The sequence below is a fragment of the Danio rerio genome, chromosome 20 (assembly GCF_052040795.2).
Source record: "Danio rerio strain M-AB ecotype USA chromosome 20, GRCz13ab, whole genome shotgun sequence".
NCBI classification, from domain to species: domain Eukaryota; kingdom Metazoa; phylum Chordata; class Actinopteri; order Cypriniformes; family Danionidae; genus Danio; species Danio rerio.
In genome coordinates, this window is record NC_141040.1 from 51,387,000 (window position 1) to 51,407,229 (window position 20,230).

A 20,230-nucleotide genomic window follows, 5' to 3' on the forward strand; every position below is an offset into this window, starting at 1 on the left:
CACTCTAGAATCTCGTCGGAAGTAGTAAGTCATCCGGGTACTTCTCGCCTACTGATTTTTTCGAATTCTATGAATTCGGACATACTACTCAGCTCGCATACTGATTTTAGTGTACTATATAGTATGGAAGTATGCGGTTTCAGACGCAGCCCTATGCTGTAATGCATTTGCAATGGTATGAACCGTTATGGGGTGGTCAAATGTGTATTTATATAATGTATTATTTAAATTATTAATATTATTATTTAAAATACAGACCAGGGAAAACTACTTCTCACTATTTAAAGGGCCGACCCACCCATACATCCCATTTTGACGTCCTTCAAGGGGGATCAAACGTTAATTAGCGGTATCAAAACCCCCCCGTTATTTGCACCTTGGCTAATTCCCACATTTCTGTTTATGCGATTTAATCACCTGTATGGCTTTGCGATTATTCTGAAATGTGGAAAACAGTTTGAGTATGAAAGGAGTTTGATGTGTTTTGGCTGGTGGGGTCATGATATGAACATCTGATGCATCACTCACTTCTCTGCCGGGACAAGAGGCTGAAACTTCCACTGATCTTCCTCCGCATCGAACTCCAGTCTGTTCATGATTTTATTCTTCTCTTCGGGAGGTATAAAGTTCTCTATAATCAAATATCTGCACAGACACTGACGCATTAGCTAGACGCATTGGACATTTATACAGTTGTGTGATTTAATAGCTGCTCTCATTGTATTCTGTAGACAGAAACCTCTAGCTGGAGACATAATCACTGGTACAATAATGCACGAATAGATAAATGTTTTTTTAATATGCAGCACTTCAAAATGACTCACTTAAATTTGAGTTCTCTGGTCAGTTCATTCTGTGTTTGCTCGAGGTCCTGTCGGCTCCTCACATGTTCATCATTCACATCCTGAATGTCAGCCTTCAGAGACTGGAGCTTCGCATACAGCTGTACACACACACACACACACACACACACACACACACACACACACACACACACACACACACACACACACACACACACATATAGAACATGTTATCATCAGCTCACCAATCAGCAGCATCTTCTGTCCTTCCTTACCATTATCATGTTTAATCACTAGCATAACCTTCATTACCACCACCATCATCTGTCCTTCATCATTATCATCATCACGCCACCACACCGTTACCATCATAATCATCATCACTATTATTATCATCATCATCACTGTCATCACCATCATTACCATCAAAATCATCATCTCTGCTTCATTTTCATAACTTTCATCATCATTATTACCATCATAATCATCATCACTATCATTTCCATCATTACCATTATCATCACTGTCATCATCATCACCTGTCTTTCATCATTATCACTTTTATCACCTTCATCATCATCATCACCAGCATCATTATTCTAATCCCTATCACCTCCATCATCATCATCATCATCATCATCATCATCACTATCATCACCATCATTATAATCATCATCACTATCATTACCGGCATCATAGTCATCATCACTATCATTACCAATATTATTATCACCACTATCATCTCCATCATTACCATAATCATAATCATCTTCACTACCATCTCCATCATTATCATCATCACTATCATTACCATCATCACCATCACTATCATTACCATCATCATCACTAGCATCTCTATCATTACCATTATCATAATCATTATTTATTATTACTTTCATCACCATCATTGCAATTATCATAACCATCATCACTATCATCTCTATAATTACAGTCATCATAATCCTCACAATCATCTCTATCATTACCATCATCATAATCATCTTCTCTATCATCACCATCATTGTCATTATCATAACCATCATCACTATCACCTCTATCATTACCATCATCACCATCACTATCATTACCATCATCATAATCATCACTAGCATCTCCATCATTACTATTACCATTATCATAATCACTATTATCTCCATCATTACCATCATCATTAGCATCATTATCATCTCTATCATTAGTATCATCATAACCATCATCACTATCATCAACATCATTACCATCATCTAATAATCATCTCTATCATCACCATCATTGGCATTATCATAACTATCATCACTATCATCTTTATCATTACCATCATCATAATTATCATCTCTATCATCACCGTCATCATAATCATCATCACTATAATCACCATCAGTGCCATTATAATAACCATCATCACCATCATTTCTATCATTACCATCATCATAATCATCATCACTATCATCACCATCATCATAATCATCATCACCATCATTTCCATCATCATCACTATTATCACCATCACCATCATCTCTATCATTACCATCATCACAATCATCATCACCATCATCATAATCATCATTACCATCATCACTATCATCATCACCATCATTTCCATCATCATCACCATCATCTCTATCATTACCATCATCACAATCATAACCATCATCATAATCATCATTACCATCATCATCATCATCACTATCATCACCATCGTTGTCATCATCCTCATCATCACTATCATCTCCATCATTACCATTATCATCACAAGCATCTCCAACATTACCATCATCATCATCCTCATCATCACTATCATCTCCATCATTACCATTATCATCACAAGCATCTCCAACATTACCATCATCATCATCATCATCATCACTATTATCATCATCATCATCATTATCATCATCATAATCATCATCACTATCATCACCATCATTGCCATCATCATCACTATCATCACCATCATTGACATTATCATCACTATCATCACCATCATTGCCATCATCATAATCATCATCACTATCATCTCCATCATTACCATCATCACCATCACTATCATTACCATCATCATCACTAGCATCTCCATCATTACCATAATCATCATCACTATTATCTCCATCATCATTAGCATCATCATTATCATCTCTATCATTAGCATTATCATAACCATCATCACTATCATCTCTATTACTATCATCTAATAATCATCATCACTATCAACACCATCATTGCCATTATCATAATCATCATCACTATAATCTACATCATTACCATCATCATAATCATCATCATTAGCATCTCTATCATTAGCATCATCATTTCTATCATAACCATCATCACAATCATCTCTATCATTACCATCATCATAATCATCATCTCTATCATCACCATCATTGTCATTATCATAACCATCATCACTATCACCTCCATCATTACCATCATCACTATCATTATCATCACCATAATCATCACTAGCATCTCCATCATTATCATTATCATAATCACTATTATATCCATCATTACCATCATCATTAGCATCATCATTATCATCTCTATAATTAGCATCATCATAATCATCATCACTATCATCACCATCATTACCATCATTTAATCATCATCACTATCATCACCATCATTGGCATTATCATAACCATCATCACTATCATCTCTATCATTACCATCCTCATAATCATCATCTCTATTATCACCATCATCATAATCATCATAACTATCATCACCATCATTTCCATTATCATAACCATCATCACCATAATTTCTATCATCATAATCATCATCACTATCATCACCATCATCTCTATCATTAGTATCATCATAATCATCATCACCATCATCATAATCATCATTACCATCATCATAATCATCATCACTATAATCACCATTATAATAACCATCATCACCATCATTTCTATCATTACCATCATCATAATCATCATCACTATCATCATAATCATCATCACCATCATTTCCATCATCATCACTATTATCACCATCACCATCATCTCTATCATTACCATCATCACAATCATCATCACCATCATCATAATCATCATTACCATCATCATAATCATCATCACTATCATCACCATCATTGCCATCATCATCATCATCACTATCATCTCCATCATTACCATCATCATCACAAGCATCTCCAACATTACCATCATCTACATCATCATCACTATCATCTACATCATCATCATCATTATCATCTCCGTCATTACTATCATCATAATCATCATCACTATTATCACCATCATTACCATTATCATCATTACTATCATCAAAATCATTGCATCATCATCATAATTATCTCTATCTGTGGCATCATTCCCATCATCATCATGATCATCATCGCCATCATCAGCATCATTACCCTCATCATCACAACATCACATCATTACCATCATCATCATAATCATCATTGCCATCATCAGCATCATTACCCTCATCATCACAACAAAACATCATTAACATCATCATCATGATCATCATTGCCATCATCAGCATCATTACCCTCATCATCACAACATCACATCATTACCATCATCATCATCATCGCTACCATCACATCGTTACCATCATCATCATCACTACTATCTCATCATTACCATCATCATTATCACTATCATCAGCATCATTCCCATCATCATAAACACCATCTTCCACATCCTTATCCATCTATACATCATCATCACGATCATCAAAGTCAACATTATCATCATCATCATCATCATTCTTTCATACAACCTCCACCACCATCTGTCATCATCATCATTCATTCAGTCATGCGTGTGTCTCAGTGCTCATCAGTGTTAGTGTAGGTCAGTTTGCATCATCCGCAGGGGTTAAAGGTGAAAGGTCAGGAGGGAACATGTAGAGCCGAGGTCAGGTGCCACATCTGAACATTACAACAGTCATTCTAAAACTCTGAAAGGGAAGTGACATAAGTGGACGTGATGTGTTCTGACAGGAAGTGACGTGCAGGAGTTCAGTCCTACCACCTGTTGAGAATAAATCTCAGAAGGAAGAGGAATTTGTTGGTTAGCATGCCAGCAGTAGCCATGAAGATTAATGCAGGTTGTTGTGAAAGCATTGGTGCTTTTTGGTAATATTAGCATTTAGCATTAGCCTTGTAGCCTCTGACAGTCAACGAACAGGCAAGTGTAAAACAAACTGACCTTCTTGTACTGATAAAGGTGTTTTAAAGTCACAGGGGGAGGTGGGGTCAGGGGTGATCCAGGGGTCAAAGGTCAGAGGTCCAGAATTAAGGGGAGCGAGAGGAACAGAGTTAGGGAACTCAGTGCTGTTTTATTTGTAGAATTTATTTTGTCAGTGGCTGCTAAGTCCTAATTCAAAATATTAAGGCAGCAATGATGTATGATTTTTCTTTGATACAGCCCTTTCGGGTTTGTGTATCAAACAAATAGAGTATTGTTTTATCTACCACACATGCAGAACTTACACTCACTGGCCACTTTATTAGGTACACCTTACTAGTACCAGGTGAAACACTTTTTTTCTTCAGAACTGCCTTAGCCCTTCACGGCATAGATTCAGCAAGGTACTGGAAATATTCCTCAGAGATTTTGGTTCATATTGGCATGATAGCATCACAGCCGCAGATTTGTCAGCTGCACAGCCATGATAAATCTCCTATTCCAGCAGATCCCAAATGATCTCTATTGAATTGAGATCTGGTGACTGTGGAGGCCATTTGAGTACAGTGAACTCATTTTCATGTTCAAGAAACCAGTCTGAGATGATTGGCGCTTTATGACATGGTGTGTTATCCTCTTGAAAATAGCCATCAGAAGATGGATACACTGTGGCCATAAAGAGATGGACATGGTCAGCAACAACACTCGGGTAGGCTGTGGCATTGACACGATGCTCAATTGGTACTAATGGGCCCAAAGTGTGCCAAGAAAATATCTCCCACACCATTACACCACCACCACCAGCCTGAACTGTTGATACAAGGCCGGATAGATCCATGCTAACATGTTGTTGATGCCAACTTCTGACTCTACCATCCGAATGTCGCAACAGAAATTGAGACTCATCAGACCAGGGAATGTTTTTCTGATTTCTATTTTCCAGTTTTGGTGGGCCTGTGTGAATTGTAGCCTCAGTTTCCTGTTCCTAGCTGACAGGAGTGGCACCTGGTGTGGTCTTCTGCTGCTGTAGCATATCTGCCTCAAGGTTGGATGTGTTGTGTGTTCAGAGATGCTCTTCTGCATATCTCGGTTGTAATGAGTGGTGATTTGAGTTACTGTTGCCTTTCTATAAGCTGGTACCAGTCTGGCCATTCTCCTCTGACCTCTCGCATCAACAAGGCATTTGTGCCCACAGAACTGCCACTGGATATTTTCTCTTTTTCAGACCATTGTCTGTAAACCCTAGAGATGGTTGTGCATGAAAATCCCAGTAGATCAGCAGTTTCTGAAATACTCAGACCAGCCCGTTTGGCAGGAACAACCATGCCACGTACAAAGTCACTTAAATCACCTTTCTTCCCCATTCTGATGCTCGGTTTGAACTGCAGCAGATCATCTTGACTATGTCTACAAGCCTAAATGCACTGAGTTGCTGCCATGTGATTGGCTGATTAGAAATTTGAGTTAACAAGCAGTTGGACAGGTGTACCTAATAAAGTGGCTGGTCAGTGTATATTGACAGTTCCATTTTTATGAATCTTCATTTAATAATGATAATAATAATAATGCAATAATAATTGTACTTAAAGGCGTCTTTCTCAACAGTCAAGGTAATAAAAAATAACTAAGTAAATAAAATGTAATATTTCAAAGAAATATTTTTTTAGTGTAATTTATTTATGTAAACAAACAGTGTTTTTTTAGTTAATGCATGGGTAACTTTTAAAACACAAAGTTTTGCTAAAGAAAAAACATTTTAAAAAATTACATTTTGCAGTGGCCTGGCTAGAGTCCTGACTCAAATCCGATGGAGAATCTTTAGAGGGAGCAAAAGATAAGGGTGATGCTAAGGAGACCCTCCAACCTAAAGAAGTTGGAGCTTAATAATGAATAGGTAATACCAGTAGAGAGATGCAAAGAGCTGGTCATCAATTATAGCAAGAGATTGATTGCTATAATAGCCAATAAAGGCTTTTCTATTGATTACTGAGAAGGATGTAAGTCATTTTGGGCATGTCACTTTTTTGTTCAAAGGTAAATAAAAGCTGAGAAATATTTTGAACACAATATTGCCTCCTGCACATCATCATATTATCTATTTGGAGAAGCCGTTGTAACTTTTGGTCAAAAAACAAAACAAAAAATGTACTGGTTGAATAAGAGTAACTAAGTCAGAATTCGCCAGAAGTATGAATAATTTCAGGCTTGACTGTATATGAAGTTTTATTAAAGTGTCTTTTATTGACAGTCTTTAAACTTCTATTGATAGTTTGAAACATAATGTTGTAGCTGTCTGTACTTCCTGTTCTTTGGATTTCTTTTTCTCTACATATGTTATTATATGTAGTATTATATAATAATGAAATACTTCATCTCATCATTATTTTTCTCTTTTATTTGAATCCTGATAAATGCAATGCAAATGATTGATTACAAAAAAGTGTGTTTACACTACCTGACAAAAGTCTTGTCATTGATCTCACTTAAGAGGAACAAATAATACCTTGACTATTAGTTGATTATTTGGAAAAGTGGCAGAAGGTCGATTTTTCTGATGAATCATCTGTTTAACTGCATCCCAATCATCACAACTACTGCAGAAGACCTACTGGAACCCGCATGGACCCAAGATTCTCACAGAAATCAGTCAAGTTTAGTGAAACACAAATCATGGTTTCAGGTTACATTTAGTAAGGGGATGTGTGAGAGATCTGCAGAGTGGATGGCAACATCAACAGCCTGAGGTATCAAGACATTTGTGCTGCCCATTACATTACAAACAACTGGAGAACTGGGCAAATTCTTCAGCAGGATAGCGCTCCTCATACTTCAGCCTCCACATTAAAGCTCCTGAAAGCAAAGAAGGTTATGGTGCACAAGGATTGGCCAGCCCAGTCACCAGATATGAACATTATTGAGCATGCCTGCAGAAAGATGGAGGAGGCATTGAAGATGAATCCAAAGAATTTTGATAAATTCTGGTAGTCCTGCAAGAACGCTTTCTTTGCCATTCCAGATGACTTTATTAATCAGTGATTTGAGTCATTGCAGAGATGTATGGATGCAGTCCTCCAAGCTCATGATGGAGTCAGACACAATATTCATTCTGTCTCCACTGCAGCATGACTTTATATTCTATACTGTACATTATTTCTGTTCAGTGACAAGACTTTTGTCAAAGCAGAGTCAGACCTACTGTTCTAATGAAATAATTAAAAATCAAGGCATGATCATATTTTATTTTGGTAAATTAAGCATAATCTAGAGGCCTTTGATTTTCATATTAGCCACTCCTGATACCAAATGATCAACTAAAAGTCAAGTTATTATTTGTTGTTCCTAAAACTTGGATAGGTGACAAGACTTCTGTCAGGTAGTATATATAGAAAACATATCCATTTTTCCTAAAAGAGGGATGTTTTCCATATTAGCAAACTCTGAATGTCATTGATCAGTAGTGAGTTTCTTCAGTAGCTCTGTGTGTTTGTGTGTTTATATCTCACCTTTTTGAGTTTCTTGGTCTTGGCTTCCACTTCCTGCTGCAGTGAGGAAAACGTTTCTCTGAGCTCTAATGTCTCTTCATCCTGATCCAGCAGCTGCTGCTGTATTTCTCTCTCTCTGCGCGTCTGCACACACACACACACAGTTATGTGTAGTAAAAGAGCACACACTGCATGGAAAGATGGAAAGGGCAGCGAGTTCATTCCAATAACTTCAACAATATCAGCGTTTTTTTACTATCATGTCATTTATTTTCAACAGCTGGTTATGGCGTGTGATGCTGAACTATCCAAATAAAGCAATATAAATTCAATTCATCTTTATTTCTATAGCACTTTTACAAGGTAGATTGTGTCAAAGCAGCTTCACATAGAAGTTTTAATAAATTGAAACTGTGTCAGTCCAGTTTACAGCGTTCAGTTCACAGATGAAATGCTGATTATTACCTTTCACTCCTTAAGTAAACGCTGTTTGTTTTCACTGTTTATTTTCTGTAATCTTGCACGTTGTATAGCAAATACCCCAACATATAACCCAACTATAGGTTATTATAGCACCTTCCCAACTATAGGTTATTTTAACCCAATGTATTGTTTTATATAATTAACCCAATGCATTGGGTTGTTTTGATTAAATGTTATTTTTTTCCATTCTGGTATTACTGTTGCTATTATTACTAGTACTACTATTCATTTAATAATTATGGCTGAGTAAATAAATAACATTTCCCGGAGATGGGTTGCGGCTGGAAGGGCATCCGCTACGTTAAAAACTTGCTGGATAAGTTGCCGGTTCATTGCGCTGTGGCGACCTTAGATTAATAAAGGGATTAAGCCGACAAGAAAATGAATGAATGAAATAAATAACATACAGTTAAAAAAAATATTGAAAATGCTTTATTTTTTATTACATTTTAAGTTTCAGACACTTGAGTGTTCTTATCTGTTTATACACTCTAAAAAGCGTTGAGTTATTTCTTCAACCCAATGGTTGAGTTAAACATATTTGGTGCGTTGTTGGGTAATTTTTAACCTATATTAGGTTATTTAATAATAACTCAACCAGTTGGATTAAATATTTGATGCTTTGTTGGGTTATTTTTAACCTTTATTTGGTTATTTATTTAATAACTCAACCAGTTGGGTTAAAATTTAGAATTTCAACAGTCAACTGATTTAACTGACACAGATCAGCTGTATTAATATACGTACGTAATGTTGCTTTTGCGTTGTAAAGTTTATTTAAGCTCTAACGTAATAATATTGGTGTTATTTATTATTATGAAATGACCTCTCGTGTTGCGTTTTTTTCTATTCCTTTCACCAGCACTCTTAATTATTGATGATACAAACGTATGCTTCATGGCCGATAAAACACTTTCTCTACCTCCCATGTTTATCTCTACAGTTATTTTGGGGAGAAAATGTTGCACATATTTGGGATATTTGGCTGTCATTCTCGACTTTAGGACCCAAATTTAAATTATATAACCCAATGCACTGGGTTAAAAATAACCCATAGTTGGGAAGGTGCTACAATAACCTATAGTGGGTTTATATGTTGAGGTGTTTTTAACCCAACTATTTTAACAGAGTACAGATCGGCTTTGAAGTGTGTGCTTGTATGATGCTGAACCATCCAAATAAAGCCATATGAATTCAATCCATCTTTATTTCTATAGCACTTTTAAAAGGTAGATTGTGTCAAAGCAGCTTCACATAGAAGTTTTAATAAATTGAAACTGTGTCAGTCCAGTTTACAGCGTTCAGTTCACAGATGAAATGCTGATTATTACCTTTCACTCCTTAAGTAAACGCTGTTTGTTTTCACTGTTTATTTTCTGTAATCTTGCACGTTGTATAGCAAATACCCCAACATATAACCCAACTATAGGTTATTATAGCACCTTCCCAACTATAGGTTATTTTAACCCAATGTATTGTTTTATATAATTAACCCAATGCATTGGGTTGTTTTGATTAAATGTTATTTTTTTCCATTCTGGTATTACTGTTGCTATTATTACTAGTACTACTATTCATTTAATGATTATGGCTGGGTAAATAAATAACATTTCCCGGAGATGGGTTGCGGCTGGAAGGGCATCCGCTACGTAAAAACTTGCTGGATAAGTTGGCGGTTCATTGCGCTGTGGCGACCTTAGATTAATAAAGGGATTAAGCCGACAAGAAAATGAATGAATGAAATAAATAACATACAGTTAAAAAAATATTGAAAATGCTTTATTTTTTATTACATTTTAAGTTTCAGACACTTGAGTGTTCTTATCTGTTTATACACTCTAAAAAGCGTTGAGTTATTTCTTCAACCCAATGGTTGAGTTAAACATATTTGGTGCGTTGTTGGGTAATTTTTAACCTATATTAGGTTATTTAATAATAACTCAACCAGTTGGATTAAATATTTGATGCTTTGTTGGGTTACTTTTAACCTTTATTTGGTTATTTATTTAATAACTCAACCAGTTGGGTTAAAATTTAGAATTTCAACAGTCAACTGATTTAACTAACACAGATCAGCTGTATTAATATGCGTACGTAATGTTGCTTTTGCGTTGTAAAGTTTATTTAAGCTCTAACGTAATAATATTGGTGTTATTTAATATTATGAAATGACCTCTCGTGTTGCGGTTTTTTTTCTACTCCTTTCACCAGCGCTCTTAATTATTGATGATACAAACGTATGCTTCATGGCCGATAAAACACTTTCTCTACCTCCCATGTTTATCTCTACAGTTATTTTGGGGAGAAAATGTTGCACATATTTGGGATATTTGGCTGTCATTCTCGACTTTAGGACCCAAATTTAAATTATATAACCCAATGCACTGGGTTAAAAATAACCCATAGTTGGGAAGGTGCTACAATAACCTATAGTGGGTTTATATGTTGAGGTGTTTTTAACCCAACTATTTTAACAGAGTACAGATCGGCTTTGAAGTGTGTGCTTGTATGATGCTGAACCATCCAAATAAAGCCATATGAATTCAATCCATCTTTATTTCTATAGCACTTTTAAAAGGTAGATTGTGTCAAAGCAGCTTCACATAGAAGTTTTAATAAATTGAAACTGTGTCAGTCCAGTTTACAGCGTTCAGTTCACAGATGAAATGCTGATTATTACCTTTCACTCCTTAAGTAAACGCTGTTTGTTTTCACTGTTTATTTTCTGTAATCTTGCACGTTGTATAGCAAATACCCCAACATATAACCCAACTATAGGTTATTATAGCACCTTCCCAACTATAGGTTATTTTAACCCAATGTATTGTTTTATATAATTAACCCAATGCATTGGGTTGTTTTGATTAAATGTTATTTTTTTCCATTCTGGTATTACTGTTGCTATTATTACTAGTACTACTATTCATTTAATGATTATGGCTGGGTAAATAAATAACATTTCCCGGAGATGGGTTGCGGCTGGAAGGGCATCCGCTACGTAAAAACTTGCTGGATAAGTTGGCGGTTCATTGCGCTGTGGCGACCTTAGATTAATAAAGGGATTAAGCCGACAAGAAAATGAATGAATGAAATAAATAACATACAGTTAAAAAAATATTGAAAATGCTTTATTTTTTATTACATTTTAAGTTTCAGACACTTGAGTGTTCTTATCTGTTTATACACTCTAAAAAACGTTGAGTTATTTCTTCAACCCAATGGTTGAGTTAAACATATTTGGTGCGTTGTTGGGTAATTTTTAACCTATATTAGGTTATTTAATAATAACTCAACCAGTTGGATTAAATATTTGATGCTTTGTTGGGTTATTTTTAACCTTTATTTGGTTATTTATTTAATAACTCAACCAGTTGGGTTAAAATTTAGAATTTCAACAGTCAACTGATTTAACTAACACAGATCAGCTGTATTAATATGCGTACGTAATGTTGGTTTTGCGTTGTAAAGTTTATTTAAGCTCTAACGTAATAATATTGGTGTTATTTATTATTATGAAATGACCTCTCGTGTTGCGTTTTTTTCTATTCCTTTCACCAGCACTCTTAATTATTGATGATACAAACGTATGCTTCATGGCCGATAAAACACTTTCTCTACCTCCCATGTTTATCTCTACAGTTATTTTGGGGAGAAAATGTTGCACATATTTGGGATATTTGGCTGTCATTCTCGACTTTAGGACCCAAATTTAAATTATATAACCCAATGCATTGGGTTAAAAATAACCCATAGTTGGGAAGGTGCTACAATAACCTATAGTGGATGTTGAGGTGTTTTTAACCCAACTATTTTAACAGAGTACAGATCGGCTTTGAAGTGTGTGCTTGTATGATGCTGAACCATCCAAATAAAGCCATATGAATTCAATCCATCTTTATTTCTATAGCACTTTTACAAGGTAGATTGTGTCAAAGCAGCTTCACATAGAAGTTTTAATAAATTGAAACTGTGTCAGTCCAGTTTACAGCATTCAGTTCACAGATGAAATGCAGATTATTACCGTTCACTCCTTAAGTAAACGCTGTTTGTTTTCACTGTTTATTTTCTGTAATCTTGCACGTTGTATAGCAAATACCCCAACATATAACCCAACTATAGGTTATTATAGCACCTTCCCAACTATAGGTTATTTTAACCCAATGTATTGTTTTATATAATTAACCCAATGCATTTGGGTTGTTTTGATTAAATGTTATTTTTTTCCATTCTGGTATTACTGTTGCTATTATTACTAGTACTACTATTCATTTAATAATTATGGCTGGGTAAATAAATAACATTTCCCGGAGATGGGTTGCGGCTGGAAGGGCATCCGCTACGTAAAAACTTGCTGGATAAGTTGGCGGTTCATTGCGCTGTGGCGACCTTAGATTAATAAAGGGATTAAGCCGACAAGAAAATGAATGAATGAAATAAATAACATACAGTTAAAAAAAATATTGAAAATGCTTTATTTTTTATTACATTTTAAGTTTCAGACACTTGAGTGTTCTTATCTGTTTATACACTCTAAAAAGCGTTGAGTTATTTCTTCAACCCAATGGTTGAGTTAAACATATTTGGTGCGTTGTTGGGTAATTTTTAACCTATATTAGGTTATTTAATAATAACTCAACCAGTTGGATTAAATATTTGATGCTTTTTTGGGTTATTTTTAACCTTTATTTGGTTATTTATTTAATAACTCAACCAGTTGGGTTAAAATTTAGAATTTCAACAGTCAACTGATTTAACTGACACAGATCAGCTGTATTAATATGCGTACGTAATGTTGCTTTTGCGTTGTAAAGTTTATTTAAGCTCTAACGTAATAATATTGGTGTTATTTAATATTATGAAATGACCTCTCGTGTTGCGTTTTTTTCTATTCCTTTCACCAGCACTCTTAATTATTGATGATACAAACGTATGCTTCATGGCCGATAAAACACTTTCTCTACCTGCCATGTTTATCTCTACAGTTATTTTGGGGAGAAAATGTTGCACATATTTGGGATATTTGGCTGTCATTCTCGACTTTAGGACCCAAATTTAAATTATATAACCCAATGCATTGGGTTAAAAATAACCCATAGTTGGGAAGTCGGCTTTGAAGTGTTTGCTTGTATCATCAGTAATTAAGAGTGCTGGTGAAACAGATATAAAACACACAACATGGTGATGTAATTAAAAAAAACAACAACATTATTGCGTTATAGCTTAAATAAACTTTATAACGCAAAAACAACATTACATACGCATAACTGTTCTGTGTCAATTAAATCAGTTAGCTGTTGAAATTCAAAATTTTTAACCCAACTTGAGTTATTAAACAAATAACCTAATAAAGGTTAACAATAACCCAACAACGCACCAAATGTTTAATCCAATTGGTTGAGTTATTAATAAATTACTCAATAAAAAAGATTTAAAAATAACCCAACAAAGCACCAAATATTTTTTACTCAACCATTGGGTAAATAAATAACTCAACGTTTTTTAGAGTGAAGAAACAGAACAAAGTACAGACAGTTATAAACTGTGCGAGCAGAAAATCATGTGTTGGAGCAGAATATGGAGCTCTGTGTGTTGTAGCAGCTGCAGCAGGCTCCACTCTGTGTCTACAGAGTACAATACAATTTACCCACATCCAAACGCTTCTAAAATATGCTCTTGGATAGTAAAACAGATGTAAAAAAACAAGACACAGAGAGGTAATTTGATAAAAAATAACAACAATATTACTGCGATATAGCTTATATAAACTTTATAACGCAAAAACAACAATACATATGCATATTAATTGGGTATATGTCGAGCTAGTGTTGTTTCCCATACTTATAAACTTCCTGTGACCGGTTATTGCGTTTTTTCCATCATTCTCTGTAAACCCTAGAAATGGTTGTGCATGAAAATCCCAGTAGATCAGCAGTTTCTGAAATACTCAGACAATGACTTGCTGTATGTGTATTATAAATATTACATGGTAAAACTGAATTAAGAACACAATGGATGGTTTTGAGCCTTATTCATAAAATATAACTGATGCATAAAGTAAATGGCTTTGTTTTTGCTTTAAATAAAATGCTACTATATTTATTTCTTTTTCCTAGCTAAAATAGCATTGAAGGCCTTCAGTTGCTTCAAAGAGCTTAGAATGACCAAGAGGCGACACTCAATAGAACGTTCCATTGCAATAGCAGCGCCCAGCTACAGCCCCGGATTACGCTATTTTGGAGTAAAAGCGGTCGGCTGTCCATTGGATCCTATTGCTGTCGTGATGGTGAGCAGCTGCTTTGTTTTTTATTTATTTATTTTAAAAGCGCGTTAAAGCTGAGATACAACCTGACAGACGAAAAAACAACATTTACTATGACAATCATCAGCACTTTTAATAGTTTATTTTGCAGACTTATAATATGCTGTTCTATTGGAGTTTTCATTCCAAAATGCCCGCCGCGCCATCTAGTGGCTGTTTCCCAGATTGCACTAGAGTGTCGCCTCTTGGTGATACTATGCTCTTTGGTTGCTTTAAAAGGGTTAATTAAGAACCTGGAATCAGAACAGATTCCAAACAGTAGGGAATCAATCAGCTCTGTGTGAGGACTCTATAGCTGTCGTGTCATTATTGGCGCCTCTAGTGGTGTGAAATGGGAATGTGGATAATAAAAGTGTGTTTTACCTGTTCAGCGATCTCGTGTCTTTTCTGTTCAAGCATCTTCTGTTGTTCATTAGTGTGATCGATAATGTTTTTCCCACCAACCAGCAGCTTGCTTTCCATCGCCTGGCAACCAAAAAAAAACAAAAAAACATCATATTTATTATTACACAGGCAGCAACAAGTCCAAAAGCCAGAGTCTGTCATGGTGTGGGGTTGTGTCAGTGCCCTTGGCAAAGGTAACTTGCACTTCTGTGATGGCACCATTAATGCTGAAAAGTACTTAGAGATTTTGGAGCACATTATGCTGACATCTTTTCCAGGGATGCCCATGACAACAAGACAATGCAAACCTACATCCTGCACACATTACAAAGCCCTGGCTGTGGAGGATACAGGTACTTGACTGGCCTGCCTGTAGTCCTGACCTGTGTCCAATAGAGAATGTGTGGTGCATTTTAAAGCGCAAAATGCAACAACCTACTGTTGACGACCTTGAGACTTGTTTGCAGGAAGAAAGGGACAAAATTACACCTGAAACACTTCATCACTTAACGTCATAAACGTCTTTTAAGTGTTGTGAAAAGGAATGGCAGCATTACAAAGTGGTAAATGATTTACTGGTCCAACTTTTTTGATGTGTTGCAAGAACCAAAATTGTAATACGCGTTTATTTAAAAAAGAGCAAACACAAAACAAAAAACAATAAAAATCCTGAGGAACACATTAAATAATGTTTGTTGTATTGTCTGCAACTAAATACAAGTCAAAGTAAATTTAGAAAAAAAACTATTTTTTTTATTTGTGTTTTTTTTATACGGTCCCAACTTTTTCCGATTTTGGGGTTGTAATACATATTATTTACTTTATTTATAGTAAATATCATTAATTTATGCTAAAAAACATAATAAATAGCTGAAATAAAAATTTGTTAAATAATAAGTTTCAAATTTAATTTAAATTGTTTTATTCTGTTTTATTGATGAATACAAATTGAGTAGCATGCGTGTTTAGAACTGTTGCACTGCTTCACATTTCTATTTCAGTATTCAGCATTAATAATTAATTTCTTCAGTTTCAGTTTCTTTCCTTCTTTTTTCAGGTCAACTGATGAACAAAAAGTTTAAAACAACCATATTTGTTTGCTTTTTTATTGTCGCTTTGGTTTCAATTTAATAGAAATTTTAATTAAGTTATAAACAGTATCAAAATGTTTTAGTGTAAGTCAAATAGACCTCCTTGGCGTGGATTTCCTCCGGGTGCACCGGTTTTCCCCACAAGTCCAAAGACATGCGCTATAGGTGCACTTAATAAACTAAATTGTCCGTAGTGTACGAGTGTGTGTGAGAATGAGTGTGTGTGGGTGTTTCCCAGTACTGGGTTGCATTTAAAAGACCATCCTCTGTGTAAAATATATGGTGGATAAGTTGGTGGTTCAATCCGCTGTGGCGACCCCTGATAAATAAAGGGACTAAGCCGAAGAAAAATAAATGAATGATAAATAGACTTCTGAGCCAATCAGATTTAATGGTGGGCGGAGCTACAGTGTGAGCTGCATAAATATAAAACCTGCTCAATGTTTCTTCAGAATTGATCACCATCACTCAAACTGCCAGTGAGTGACTTGATAATCAACAGCCAGAAATGTCTGTCAGTGTGAAGGACTTTTTTCGAAAGCACGACGAAAATAACCTCACGCTCAAAATATCCTCCCCCACCGACACACACAGAGCTCTCTTTGTGGACATCGGCAGCTCCAGAAACACACAAAGATTATTGTCAGAAGGCCACAACTGGGACAAAGAGTGAGCGCAGAACTACATCTGACCCGCTCCAGCTCAGCACATCCAAAACACTCTGTCAGAACACATCAGACTTCACCACACGCACAAAGAACAGAGAGAAAATAACAGGGCAGGATGAACAGAAAGTGCTTTTTGTCTCGAGGGATGAAAGAAAAACCTTCTGCATTAAATGTACAGAGAGGCAGAGGAGGCGGAGACAATCCTAAACCTCATTAGCATACATATGAATAGTAATTAGGGGAAGAAACATTCAGCTGTTTAATGGCCGTCACTAAAGAAAATATTTTTGCTGCTTGTTTATTCATTTTCTTTTCGGCTTAGTCCCTTTATTAATCAGGGGTTGCCACAAGGGAATGAACCGCCAACTTATCCAGCATATATTTTACGCAGCGGATTCCCTTCCAGCTGCAACCCACCACATCCAAAAACACTCATTCACACATATACGCACAAGTTTATTACCCTATTCACCTATAGCGCATGTGTTTGGACTATGGGAGAAATTGGAGCACCTGGAGGAAACCAAAGCCAACACGGGAAGAACAAACTCCACACAGAAATGCCAACTGACCCAGCTAAGGCTCGAACCAGCGACCTTCTTGCTGTGAAGTGATTGTGTTACCCACTGCGCCACCGTGACGCTAAATCAACACAATAGAGAGTTTTTTGGGACAACTTAATTGTTTTATGTTCAATCCACTTAAATTTTTAATTAAAACCTAAAATCTACTTCGTGTGGAACCTAGCAATATTTACAGTGTTAAAGCAGTGTTAAAATACAAAATGCTTAATAATTTTTTTATTTTTAAATGGCAAACTCGGGAACTGGGAGGCCCCCAATAGTAACTTTTGGGGCCCCAAAATGGCGTGGGCCCAAAGATTCATGCTAACCACAACCTAGCAGCACCCCTGATTCCTTTACACACTCAGATCTTAAGTAGAAGTAATGTTTTGTTTTTTAGTTTAGTTTATAATATATATTTTATTCTATTTATCTTCTTTTTATTTCAGTCTTAGTACGCTAGTAGTGTCCAAACACAAAATAATCACAAAATAATGAAAGAAATTGAAATAAACAATAAAAAAATTTGGTTTTAAAATAAGTATGGTCAACTTTAAAATATAAGCATGTTTAAGACATTTAATTCACAAAAAAGAAATGTAAATTAACTGGTGCTTAACACTTTACACACTCAGATCTTATAAGTGGAAGTAATGTTTTGGTTTTTATTTTAGTTGACATAGCTACATTTTATATATTATTTTTTATTTAGCCGGCAGCTAGCTCTCTGCAACTCTCACTTGGTCACCCACTGAAGCTAAGCACGGCTGTGCCCGGTCAGTACCTATATGGGAGACCACATGGGAAAGCTAGGTTGATGTTGGAAGTGATGTTAAGGAGGCCAGCAGGGGGTGCTCAACATGCAGTCTGTGTAGATCCTAATGCCCCAGTATAGTGACGGGGACTCTACACTGCACAGGGAGCGTTGTCTTTCAGATGAGATGTTAAACCGAGTTCCTGACTCTCTGTGGTTGTTAAAAATGCCAGGATGCCCTTCGAAAAAGAGTAGAGGTTAAACCTCGGTATCCTGGCCAAATTTGTCCATTGGCCTCTGTCCATCATGACCCCATATCATAATTGGGTAATCATCAGTCTGTCTCCTATCCACCAGTGCGCTCTAGCGCAATATGGCTGCTATGGTGTAATCCAGGTGGATGCTGAGGAGATTCCTGCCAACGTGTAAAGCACTTTGAGTGTCCAGAAAATCGCTATATAAATATAAGGAATTATTTATTATTATTATTTATCTTTTTTTTTTATTTCAGTTTTTAAGTAAGCTTGTAGTATCCAAACACAAAATAATCACAATAAAATAAAATTTTGGTTTAAAAGGAGTTTTAAATGGCCTACTTTAAAATATGAATACATTTAATTCACAAAAAATAAATACAAGAAATATTTATTTTAGTTTACATAGCTACATTTCATATATTTTATTCTTTTTATTTTATTTCAGTTTTAGCATAGTAGTATCAAAATACACAAAATAATCACAAAAAAAACAAGAATTTGAAATAAAATAGTTTAATTTAGGTTTAAAGCAGTGTTGCGAGGGCTACTTTAAAATATAGTAAGTAATGTTTATTTATAAAGTGCATTTATTGTGTACGGCCATACACCAAAAGCGGTGGTGTCTCTCCACACCACCACCAGTGTGCAGCATCCACTTGGATGATGCAAGGTCAGCCACATGACAACAAGTGGCAGTGCGCTCACCACACCAGCTATAGGTACAGTGGAGAGACAGAGATAGATCCAATTCGGGGGATAGGGATGATTGGGAGGCCATGATAGGTAAGGGCCGATGGAGGGAATTTGGCCAGGATACCAGGGTTACACTCCTGCTCTTTACGAGAAGTGCCATAAGATTTCTAATGACCACAGAGAGTGAGGACCTCTGTTTAACATCTCATCCAAAAGACAGTGCTCACTGACAGTATAGTCCCCTTCACTATGCTAGGGCATTAGGACCCACACAGACCGCAGGTTCAGCACCTTCGCTGGCCTCTCTAACACAACTTCCAACAGCAACCTAGATTTCCCATGTGGTCTCCCATCCAGGTGGTGACCAGTCTCAGCCCTGCTTATCATCAGTGTGTGTCTTGGGCTGCAGGGTGATACGGCTGTGGCAATATAAATAAAAATATAACCATGTTTAATACATTTATTTCACAATGAAATTGAAAAATAAATGTAAATAAACTGGTGCTAAACCCTTCAGGTCTTAAATGTAAATAATGTTTTGGTTGTTATTTTAGTTTATATAAC

General features: G+C 35.9%; 1 protein-coding gene and 1 long non-coding RNA gene across 3 annotated transcripts in view; one reads left to right on the forward strand and one right to left on the reverse strand.

Moving 5' to 3' along the window:
* Nucleotides 1-20,230, forward strand: part of LOC147839473 (uncharacterized) — a 503,025-nt gene that overhangs the window by 141,556 nt on the left and 341,239 nt on the right. The window lies entirely within an intron of this gene.
* The window catches only part of kif3ca (kinesin family member 3Ca), a 45,820-nt gene that overhangs the window by 11,515 nt on the left and 14,075 nt on the right, over nucleotides 1-20,230 (reverse strand). For both annotated transcript variants that reach the window (XR_015518930.1, XM_087298766.1), the window contains exons 2-5: nucleotides 15,620-15,721; nucleotides 8,476-8,598; nucleotides 825-943; nucleotides 529-645 (exon numbers count right to left, since the gene is read on the reverse strand). Coding sequence is in view for 1 of the 2 variants with exons in the window: in XM_087298766.1 (XP_087154892.1) it covers nucleotides 529-645; nucleotides 825-943; nucleotides 8,476-8,598; nucleotides 15,620-15,721 (461 nt within the window). In the remaining variant the exon portion in view is untranslated. The remainder of the gene's footprint in view (nucleotides 1-528; nucleotides 646-824; nucleotides 944-8,475; nucleotides 8,599-15,619; nucleotides 15,722-20,230) is intronic.